Source organism: Trachymyrmex cornetzi, unplaced genomic scaffold, assembly GCF_001594075.2.
Source record: "Trachymyrmex cornetzi isolate Tcor2-1 unplaced genomic scaffold, Tcor1.1 scaffold225, whole genome shotgun sequence".
Lineage (NCBI taxonomy): Eukaryota > Metazoa > Arthropoda > Insecta > Hymenoptera > Formicidae > Trachymyrmex > Trachymyrmex cornetzi.
Genome location: NW_017296901.1, coordinates 22,344 through 34,233, shown reverse-complemented (window position 1 = coordinate 34,233; position 11,890 = coordinate 22,344). Strand labels below are relative to the sequence as shown.

The window sequence follows — 11,890 nt, the reverse complement described above, 5'->3', positions numbered from 1 at the left end:
TTGATTAATTAATCGCCAGTACCTTATTAACCTTGCAATAGATATCGGCAGTCTTTCAAAATGACGGAGGAAAGACTCACTTTTTGCACCAGAAATAATTCACGACTCGATATTTCTAATATCGTTCAAGAAATAACGGAGGAAAGACACACTTTGGCGTTAGAGACAAAAACCCACATCCCGATTCCAGACAATCCGCATGTCCAAAATCAGGATATAAGACGTCTTATGTCCCGATTCTGGACTGTGTGTTGTTGGCGATATTTCTAAAATATCGTTCATAAAAAAAGTATTGCGCAAAACATTGAACTATATATATTCTATATCGAACAGTTTGAAATCCCCAGTCTCCTTGGAACGTAACAAAGAAAAAACAAAAGTAACTCTATGTTGCTAATATCAAAAAGTTGCTTTTAATTCCAGCAGGAAACAGTTATGAAGTATGTTTACGAAATAATACGTTCTTCGTATCGTCGCTATAATTGCAAAAATTTCTTATCTAAAGTTCATTATGGATAAACTGAGTTGGTTAAATTTGTATAAATCTAAAAGATTTTTCAATCCAAAATTAAATTCAATAAATGCATTTGTATAGTAACATTAAAAAGTATAGTATTAATTAGTTTTACTTTTAATTCTGCTAGAATTAAAAATCAGAAAAGAAAAAAATATTTAAGATAAAACGAACCGTCACGAGAGACAAGTATAAATAGTGATACCAAATAAATATAAATAGAGTTGCGAAACATCATGGATTATACATATATCCACAGAGAGTCTCTTTCGATTCAGAACGTATCTCAACATATATTTTCCTAAAAGTGTACGTGTCATGACTATCGATGCGCGTACACACGCAGTGGATTTTGTATCTCGCAAGACGTATTTTTCAGGATACTATAAAACGGTGGTTCTGCGGTCCACGACGACCAAGCACCCGTCTTCATCATGCAGGAGCAATCCATGGCGAGGACGGATTCTACAACAGAATGTTTGTAATCGTAAATTTCAAACTCGTTTCAATAATGGGTAGTTTCAATTCGGAGTTATGAGTTTACGCGTAAAATATACCTTATTGCAAATTTTCTGACAGTCGACACCACAAGATCTCGATGTTGGCTTTGAATGTGAGTCGTTATGTAAGTTAACGAAATTAAATCCTGGTGCAAGTTTGCAGTAATTTCAAACTCGTTTCAATAATGGGTAGTTTCAATTCGGAGTTATGAGTTTACGCGTAAAATATACCTTATTGCAAATTCTTACAAGAAAAATTCTTGTGAGATCATCCAAGAAAATTTTCACATACGAATTTCGGACAGAACATACAAAATCGTATCAGAATATATTGTATACGATACCTGTATGTAAATCAAGAATCTTGCCTGAATCTTACATCCATGTTACATGAATCTTGTGCGCAGGTTACGTGAATTATGCGCGCATGTAACGTGAATCTTGCAAGAATATAACTGGAGTGTGTCATTATGAAAGTATTACAAGAATACTATTGGAATTTTATGTGATTTATTGCTCGTATCCCAGTAAATAAAATGGAATGGGGCAAGCAAGAAGTTGAATGGGATTTAAAAGAATTTATTTTGGCTAAAAAAAAATTGATTCTTTTTACACAAATTGAATAACGGCTTCTCGACTAAATCAAACTTAATTTGGGAAAGGAGCATAAAAAGCCTACGCCAGTTATTATAGCGAAATTATAATTTATCAATTGATTGTACTGCTAATATACGTTTCGACCTTTTATTCATTTTAGTCATTTTCAGTTTTCTAACAAATTTTTTAATTTTTCTTAATTCTTTTTTATTTCATATTTAATTAAGTCATTTAATTAAGTTTCTATTTATTCAATAATTCCATTTCATTTATTGGGATGATTAATACCTTTATTACTTTGGAGCGATCATGTAAAGAAATTATTTCTTAAGAATGTCTTTTTAGGCTGAATTAGCAATTAAAATCTTTTCATTGCGATATAAATCGTCTTGTACGATTCATGCCAGATTCCTGCACTTGAAAGATAAATTATCTCGTAACTATATGTTTTTTAAGACTGATACATGATCTTTCATATAACACTTAGAAATCATACATAATTAATACCATATTATTGGATGATCCTGTAAAGAAATTATTTTTTAAGAGTTTCTTATAAGCCTAAGGCAAGATTTTTTCATTGCGATATAAATTGTGTACGATTCATTCCAGAGTCCTAAGGTCATTAAATGATTACTGGTGAGATTCATGAATAAATTAAGATTCTAATATGATCATGTACGTTCATTTAGTGATCTTGATTGATCACATACAACTCTTTTAAGATCTGGTACAAAAATTTACAAGAATTTTCAACAAGGTAATAATCTGCATCTACGTATATACAAATATAAAAACTATGTAAACTATGTTTTATGTATATAAACAATTCAGATAACCAAATGTGTCTCAGCAAAATCATACAAAACTGTAATTGCTTATGATGCTGGGAACTTGCCGTGTTTGTTATCAACGATTTCAAATATACCAATATCATAGCAACATGCAAGCAACAACGTATAAATGTATTACCAGCAATTTATAACAGTAAGAGAGCAGCATCAAGTTACCTCGTGTTGTCGGCAATATGATAGCATTGTATAACTCTATAGATTATTAATTATGGCGACATGATGGCACAGCACGAATTTTGATATAATGAAGATTTTTTAATTATCAGCAAATTACTGGCAAGTTTGCTACTTAAAGATGTCATATCGTAAAAGCATCAATTTGCCAATAACACACGGATTTAGTTGCTGCAATTCTAATAGCAGCACAAATTTATTTACATGTACCGTACCAGCAATAACACAGACACGTCTACCTGAGAATCTATGAATCATCGTAGCCTAGCGTTTTTCGTCGTTACGCTGGACTGCATTAAAACTTTCTATCTAGCTTACATATTTTATTTATCTAAAATCAGATATATTAACAATCGTAAAACTTAATTAGGTACTTAATTCTTTCTGTATCCAATTTATAAAAATTTACATATTTTACATTGCTTGTAGTATCTATATCGAAAAGATATGAAGAAGTGTAAATTTAATATAAAAAATACGTAACTATTCCATGTAAATGTATATAAGCTTGAAATATACGGCACAACTTTGTTTTAACTAACAATAAGTCATAATTTTTGATGAAATTGTACGTGTGTTAAAAAACTTTCTTATCGCGCATTCGGTTGGACGTACTAGTGTGCACTAGTGCATATTAAAACCATTGTATACTGATTTAATCTATATGAAAGTAAAACGCAAATATTTCGAATTATAGAATACAGATTTTACAGCACAATAAAATGTATTTAGGATTTTATAGTTTAATCCGTTTTTATATTTATATTAAATACTTTTTTTACATCAATTTGTGTTATATATATATATATAATGTACTATTTTTTAACTATTACTTTTATTAAAACTATTACTTTTATTAAAAATTTAATAGGTATGTTTACGTTTTAAATTTAATATTTTTGTCGTTTTAGCATTAAATACTTAAAATGTATCTTGGATATTCTTAGTTAAAACCATCGGCGGCATGGGCTATAATTAACATTGCGAAAACGTGATATGATCTATAGTGTCATATCATTATCGCTATCGGTCATACCAGCGTTGAATTACGACAATACGACTATTATCTCACGTACCTGGTTGGTCGTCGGAATCCGTATGTCATAATGCCATACTGCTCGGACATCCGTGATTCATTCTGTATTCCACGTAAAGCATTCCAGTGTTGTGCCAATAATAGAGGGCTAGCACAACCAACGCGTGCCACCATTGATGTGACGAGCCGACATAGTCCACCCAGCCTGTAGGAAACGTCGCATATTGTGAACAACAATGTACAATTATATCATTGTTCAGTACTTACAGTATGAGGCAAGAAATGTCGTTATGGTAACGAGAGCAATAATTGCCGACAATTACCTGGGTAAAAACGTTCGGGTATCTTGAGCATATAGAACGCAAATGCGATCGCGTTAATAATGTACATTCCTATCACCCTCGGAATAAGCATTCTAACGATTGGATTATCAAAGCCACCCATCGCAACGGTCCAATGCAGCGTTGGCAGAACGCCATATATCGCCCAGCTCACGAATACGGTTAGCTTAATGTTACTGTTGATGTTCAGACTCGGTATTTGCAGTATCATCGCAAAAATGAAGATCACGAGGACAGTTATGAGATAAAACCGCTGTAGCTCCTGCAAAAAATTCGTCGATCCGAAGCTGATTTGATTTATCGATCGCATTAATACGAGTATACCGAAAAACATATTAGAATTATTTCTTTAAGCTCCTGAAATGTAAACTATCGCGTACATAAATATCTAAACTTTCTTTGCATAAGCTGTAACGTAGAATTGCAGAAATTATAGCTAGAGAAATCGATGCTTTCCTTACCTTGTGACACCAAAAGGCATAGTAGACCCCCGACATGTATATAGATAGCATGCTCAAAGCAATACCGAATAAGTCAAAGGATAGGAAGCACCAGTAGTCCTTCTCGCTTCGACATGAGAATGTGTGATACACGGACGATAGTATCATACATATCTAAAACAATTTCATTTATACTATACTTATTTATATATTTCATTATATTTTAACAAGTCATCTATATCGGACGAAATTTTTACCTGAAAGCAAAGAAGCAACAAAGATACGATAACTTTGTCACCAAATGGCGCGTGAATGTTCAATAGACAGAGATCGTATAGGGTCAGACCAAAGAACAACATCCAGCCAAAAATGTGGCTCCATATATTCACAGTTTCATTCGTCCACCAAAATATGCTAAAACATGCAATATTTTCATGAAGAAGCACATGCTGTCGGAATATATCCTTATCACCTCCGAGATTCAAAGTTCGTTTATCGCAAGTATGTTGAGGAATGTTAAACTCAACCTCTCGAGACACAATTTGGTGGTCAAGCAGCCTCGGTAACCGCGCAATATGTACGGATTGTGTTGAAGAAATTGTGGTGCCTCCTCGAACCGAAGCAAACGTCTCAACTTTTGTTCCCCCTCTGGTGTAATTTTCTTCTTATCTGTCGAATCGCCACATACCTATTTAAAAATGCAAAAAAAAAATTGTTCAATAAATGCCCGAACACAAAAGTCTAGAGAAGAACGAGTAAAATTTTAGATATATTCGTATGATACTTTTTAAACTTTTATCTGGAGACGCGATAGTGGCTCGGCGCTAATTATTTTTACTTTTACTGAGTAGAACATTCAATATCTATTATATATGCAATATTGTATAAAAAATTGTGAATTTATCAGTATTAAAGATTGAACTAAAAAAGCAATTTATTTAAGCAGTAAACAAATTAAATTCAGAAAGATGCTAAATAAACTATATATATACATAATACTTTTTTTTTAATTGCTGATTATTTTCTTTCTCTCTTTCTCTCTCTCAAATATTCTAATATATTCATACTCATTTGAAATAAACATAAAATTGCATTCTGCCTTTTACAACCATAAACGAATGAATGAAAATGACGGTTTTTTTTATCTCATGTAATCGAATCTTCAATTATAAGTGTATAACACTTACATAATCCATGCAATGACGTTTTATTACACTTCAGAGTATTCTGAACAATACAAAGTGCTTTCATTGCTTTTGTTTGTCACATTTCTCGGCGCAGCAACAATGGAATGATGTGACTTTACGATACGATGAATTTCCTTTTCAACTTGATACAATTATTAGAAAGAGAAAATACTGTCCAAGTTAAGTAAAGTTTTCGTCGCATAAAAATTATCTTCCTACTTTTTAATTATATATTATTTATAGTAAGGAGTAACAATATAATTAAGTCAAAATTTCAATATATCAAAAGAAAGATTATAATTAGTTGTACAAAGAGAAAATTATAAAATACTCAACTGTGCGATATTAATATATATTGGTTCTTATTTATATAAATCTATCTCTGATAAATAAATTTTTAATACAAATAACTTTTAATTTATTTTTAGTAATAAAGTAAAAACAATCGATAATTAATAATTAATTTACTTATTAATGTAACTAGTAACATTATGTTATTTTACATGCAAAATGTAATTTTATCACTGAATGATGCGCTATACAAGATAGAAAGTTATTCAAGCGATATGAAAGAGGATTGACAAGTGAATCCAACGCAAGTAGGATGTGCTCCTAATGATTCGGAAAAAGCTACACGAAAGTGTAGGCAAGAAGTGTTTCGATCATACCACATCTTTCGCAGAAAGCGGTAAGTAGGCCACAACGGGACCTGCCTTTCATCCGAGTGTGTCAAGTTTACGCCATCCGTTTTCCTCTCGTGCTGTATAGCAAGTGAAATCGATTTTCGTTGCTCGGAGCAATATCGACTGTGATTAGAGCGAGTACCGTCGCGAAAAATAAAGAATAATAATTGGCAAATAATGTTAGATTTTATTCACTGAAAAAAATTTCTTGTTGAAAATGGACGAATCAGAAATTTCTGGTTAAATTTATTAGAATTCTAGTTGAGATAACCGGAATTCTGGTTGATACTATATTTCTAGTAAAATCTACTAGAATTCTTATTTTTACCAGAATAATTATATTAATCAGAATTCTAGTTATCTTAACTAGAATTCTAATAGACATAACCAGAAAATTCTGATTCGTCCATTTACCACCAGAATTACTGTTTAATCCAACCAGATCATTTTTCTCAGTGTTGGAATGCAATTTCGGAAGACAATGTATATTTTCACCTCCTAATGAGTACTCATCGGATAATTAACAGTCATTGCATTTATTATATTCGAACGGACTGCTAATAGTATTATTGCAAGTCACAAATGATGAATACCGCATTTTTGCAAATTAGACTTCGTTTGAAATCTCTAGCTTGATGGAAAAATCCTGTTAATCGGACTCGTAACAAGTAACATAGAACATGGTAAAAAGAGAAATTCAAAATTACAGAGTTTATCGCGTAACCCAGAAAGTCGTAGTCGCATGTCTTAGTCTAGCAAAAAACGGAAGCGGATGACTTTAACAAGAAATGGAGCATAGCAACTTTAGTCCTTTACGTGGAGCTACCATTTCCGGAATCAAACCATCGATTTTATCCGCGAGATTGTCGCAAAACTTTTTCATGTTATTATCTGTAATAGCGCTTGTTATTCATTATAATCGCATAACTGTCACGTCATATTTATTCCGCTTTCAGTTTTAATTTTGCATTCTTAAAATTTATCATTAAGTCTTAATTAGTTTCATTTATAGTCCTAAATTTCAAGAATCTCATTTGACACAATGAAGACGTTGTGTACGTACGAACGTTGACTGACCTTGTTGATGAGCGGCTTGGTCGTTTCTTGGGCCAATTCTGTTGCAGATTGCTTTTCATGACTATTATTGTTGTGCAGTTGGCCATTATTGGTCTCTTTTTCACAGTGGTCGCTAACCTCCTCTACGCCTGCAAGTAGTTTCATCATTCAAACGGCGTAGACCTTTTATGCAACACTGCTTCCTGAAAGATATAATGATAAAAAGATTGGAGACAACCGTTCGTTCGTGTTATCCATGATAACATTACTGTCAAACGAGACTTGCCCTAGCATATAATTTTCATTTGAAGCATGATAGAACTAACAAATGTTAAAATACATTGGAACTCGGGGTTTTAATTACACACACATAGAACCTCTGCATACCTTGAAGAGGTTCCAGATAATATAATGCAAATGTCTTAAAGATATCTTATGTTTCGATTTTGAACATGCTAGTGTTTAGAATACATGGAGATACATAAAACACATAAAAATATGTATTTACTCTTATATTTTTATTTTCGCAGGAATTTTATGACAATATTCGTCGTGACTTTTAAGTCCATACGTTATTATAATTTTTTTTAATACGCTATTATATATATATATACATATATATATATACAGAAAAATCACAAATGTGTCTTTAAGTTATTCCTATTATCAATATAAATATATTTTTGAGACATTTCAACTTAATTCCTAGCTTAAAAACTCATTTAACACCAACTAACAGTAACATCAATGTTACAATTTCCCACTCAACAATGTAACTGGATATACAACGTGTGTTATATTACATTTATTTTGTTGAGTGAGAAATTATGATATAATGTTACTGTTAGAGTGTTAATTAGGAAGGTTTATTCTTAGTATTTGATCAAAGCGCAGAATTATATTACACAATATCATTCACCTTTGTTCTTTTTATTCGATGATGAGATTATATCCTATTTTGGTGCAATTACCTCTTACATATCAATAATATGTATCACTACGAATGTAAAACAAAAAACAAAAATAAAATCTTTATCAAGATAATGATTTTACTTTTCATAGAACTCCAACTAGAAATACAAGTTTGATTTGGAAGGTGACGTCGATATACGTAACTTTCTCGCGAAAGGAGATTGCCCCTTACGGAAAACAAGAAACAGCTGTCGTAAGCAGCAGAATGCTTTCTTACGTGATACCGTTCTAATTGGAAGTGAATTTTATTTACAGTCACACAAAGAATCGGTGTATCATCATTATAGTAGTTATAAGCCTGAACAAAAATTGCACGAAAGACTGCGCAAGGGGAAAATCGTGGAGCGTTTAACTTTCGAGCGCGCCATGCGAAATTGACCGATTAGAAATCTAGCAGTTGAACCGAAAAGAATATTCGGGCTGATATTTTACACATTTCTAATCATTAGTAAGAAATTAAAAAGTGAGATTTTATTAATGCACACAACGACTGACACAACACACTGTATCGGATCGGGCGAAAAAAAACGTGCCTCGATATAAATGATGTCCTAGTTGTCTTTTTATCTGGACTCCGTGTGAGAGAAAGAGATTCCTGTTCACTCTCTCTGCGTCACATGGCTACGTCTAATCTGCGAGAAAGTCGAAGGCGCACTTTGGAATCCGTTGAGATCGTACGTCTACACCCAGTGAAAAGTATATTACACAGACTATATTTTCACCATTATGTATGTACGAACAGGAAGTATCTGCAGGGAGCATGTTCGCATAACGATTTATATATATATATCATTCCGAAATTTCTTACCTTTCTATTACTTTTGATAATAATTTTATTGATATAACTTATTAATATATAATAATGACGCAATTTACAATAAAGTAAATATATTAAGTCGACATATAAAAATGATATACAAACAAATGAAAATAACGATAACTTACATTGAACGAATACGACCATGAGAATTACACAGATAGACAATGGGTGGCTAATCAGTCAATCTTTTACATTTTTAATCGTTAGAAGGCGAAAAGGCATATATTTTAAATTTTATAATAATTCCTTGAGTAAGATTTATTAAAATTTATCGTATTCCCTTGCTTCAAAATGTAAAATAGTAACACTGTTTATTTAATGATTTTCCGTTCTGTAATCGTTAAATTTATTCTGAACAGAGGATGAATAAATTTATCGTAACTCCTGATTAAAATCGTATTTCCGACAGTGCAAGTAAACAAGTATGTGATACACAATTAAATGCACATAATTTTATCATGCACATCATGTTTTTACCGTCGTCCACGGAAAAAATAGATAGATTTTTCTGTAATGTCTCTTTATACAATCATTAACAATGTTACTACAAATACAGCATTGTCTTGATCAATAAAAATTTTACTCGTATTTATCTTTCTGTTAATAATAGCGAGGAATAATCAATTGTCTGCAATGGGTAGTGTACTTGCATCGTGCAAGCAATTAAGGACAAAGGCGAATTATACTACGTAATATAATTATTTAAACAATTTTAATGAATTGATCCTGTAATGTTCAGTGATTCGAATTAAGAAATTTGACTAGTAAAAGTATTAAATACAAATAAATACGTACGCATTATATAAAAAGATATCCTTGTACATATATGCACATATATTAAAATTTCCTGAATTAAGAGACTAAAAAAATGATTTTCAATGTTCTGTATCTCTAATTAAAGTTAGATATTATTCTTATTATATATGCATCAAATATCTTGAATTCATTAACTGATAACAATTGAATATGTAAGTATAAAAACGATAGCACATTTCGAAATATATACGTACAATATCATTAGTTAGTAGGTCAAACTAACAACCTGTAGAGACGTTACTTATATTATATTCCACGGCAGAATATGATTACCATCTCTGCACTTAATTTACAGAACAAAGTTCCACTCCTGTCGTAAAGCCGCGTCGAAAGTAAGATGACATTGAATCCATCGAGCGAGGTGTACACTCGTTGCCAATTTTGGCGCGAGATTCATTTATCAGTACTTTATTTAATCAACCTTGCTCCAGAATGTAATTTTAATTCGTACGACGCGGGTTCTTTCGATGCACATTGAAATTTGCCTGATCGCGCATCTTATTGATCGTAACATATAAAAAAAAAAAGACTCAATTTAATTTTTCATCAGCGATAATAATAGTATAATTATCTTTTTTTATAAATATATATTTATTATAAAAAATGCATGTCCCGTTCGATAGGACCGGTTGACAATAATTAACGTACTTATTATTCATTATCGGGACAATTAAGAGCTTTGTTTTCCTTATCGAATGACTAACAAGCGGTGATCACGTACCTCGTGGATCGACAGTTTCGCGGACAATCGAGGAAACGGAGAGTCATCGACGTCCCTCGTAGGTCAGGCGCCTACCGACACATCGGCGAACTCTTCACGTGTGCGAGTCTCCTCTCCGCCGCGTATCAGGCCGCAACGCGATTCGATCGACCGCACCGAGCCGAGCCGAGCCGAGCACCGAGCGCGCTGAGTAGAACACTGGTGAGTGAGCGGCCAAGTCAGATTGCGAAGTGGCGGCGGTAGCGACGGCGACGGCGACGAGGACGACGGCAACTAGCCAGGGTCGCCCCCGATGTATGTCTCTCGTGAAGAGCACACTCGGGGATCAGCAACAGTCCCCCCCGTCGAGAAACAAAGGGGGGACGAGCTGGTACTTTCACTACTTGGACGGAGAGCCTGTTCGGTTCTACGTGGATTCTGGATTGCAGGGTGGCCTTCGATGTCAGGACACATCGCAATATTCATCAATTAATAATATGAGATTCGCAATAATTATACGATTCTCTTTTCGCAATTCTTTCAGTTTTGTCAATAGAGCGTAAGATACCTGTACGTATTTCTAATTCGATCTATGAATTCTGTATATATATATATATATAATCTTTCTATCTGCATCAAATTACTCCGGAAGCAGTAACTTTTCAGTTTAACAGATCGTTAGTTGTGTAGTCAAACATTTCTTTCCCGTAAGATCTTATATAAAACAATATCCTGAATTCCAATGAATTCGAGAGTCGATCTCTGTTCCTGTCAATCTGTATTATGATATTTATGCGGAAGTTCTAATTTGATCTGTTATGAATTCTGCATGATTTTCCATCTGCATGAAATTACTTCGGAATAAGCAGTAATTTCTGAGTTTAAAAAATCGCTAGCTACGCGATTAAACTTTTTTCCATACTTATGTAAAACAATCTCGAATTACAATTTTCAAGTTTTAATCTCAGCTATTGCTGATCTCTATACTATACGTAATTTTTAATTCGAATCGTATTATGATACCTACGCATAATTCTTAATTTAATCTATAAATTTTGCACAATTCTTTCGCATAAAATTATTCTAAAGCAAGCAGTTATTTCTCTGAATTAAACAGATTGTTAATGGTTAAACATTTTTTTCCATTCTATGTAAAACAATCTCGAATTACAATTTTAAAGTTTTAACCTCCGTTGTTTT

The 11,890-nt window shown here is 32.8% G+C and overlaps 1 protein-coding gene across 1 annotated transcript; it reads right to left on the bottom strand.

Moving 5' to 3' along the window:
• Positions 1–743: 743 nt before the first annotated feature.
• Positions 744–10,990, bottom strand: LOC108760491 (progestin and adipoQ receptor family member 3). Its single transcript, XM_018506484.1, has 8 exons — positions 10,712–10,990; positions 7,404–7,585; positions 4,984–5,144; positions 4,714–4,870; positions 4,478–4,630; positions 3,999–4,278; positions 3,716–3,880; positions 744–979 (listed from the first exon to the last, which is right to left on the bottom strand). Exons 2-7 carry the CDS (start codon positions 7,548–7,550, stop codon positions 3,741–3,743), a joined length of 1,038 nt encoding a protein of 345 aa, XP_018361986.1. The 5' UTR covers positions 7,551–7,585; positions 10,712–10,990; the 3' UTR covers positions 744–979; positions 3,716–3,740.
• Between the last annotated feature and the right edge of the window lie 900 nt (positions 10,991–11,890).

Coding starts and splice junctions, on each gene's coding strand:
- LOC108760491 (XM_018506484.1), bottom strand. CDS start 7,550: ATGATGAAACTACTTGCAGGCGTAGAGGAGGTTAGCGACCACTGTGAA. Junction 4,279..4,477: donor ATGCCTTTTGGTGTCACAAG/GTAAGGAAAGCA, acceptor AATTTTTTGCAG/GAGCTACAGCGGTTTTATCT. Junction 3,881..3,998: donor ACCCGAACGTTTTTACCCAG/GTAATTGTCGGC, acceptor CGTTTCCTACAG/GCTGGGTGGACTATGTCGGC.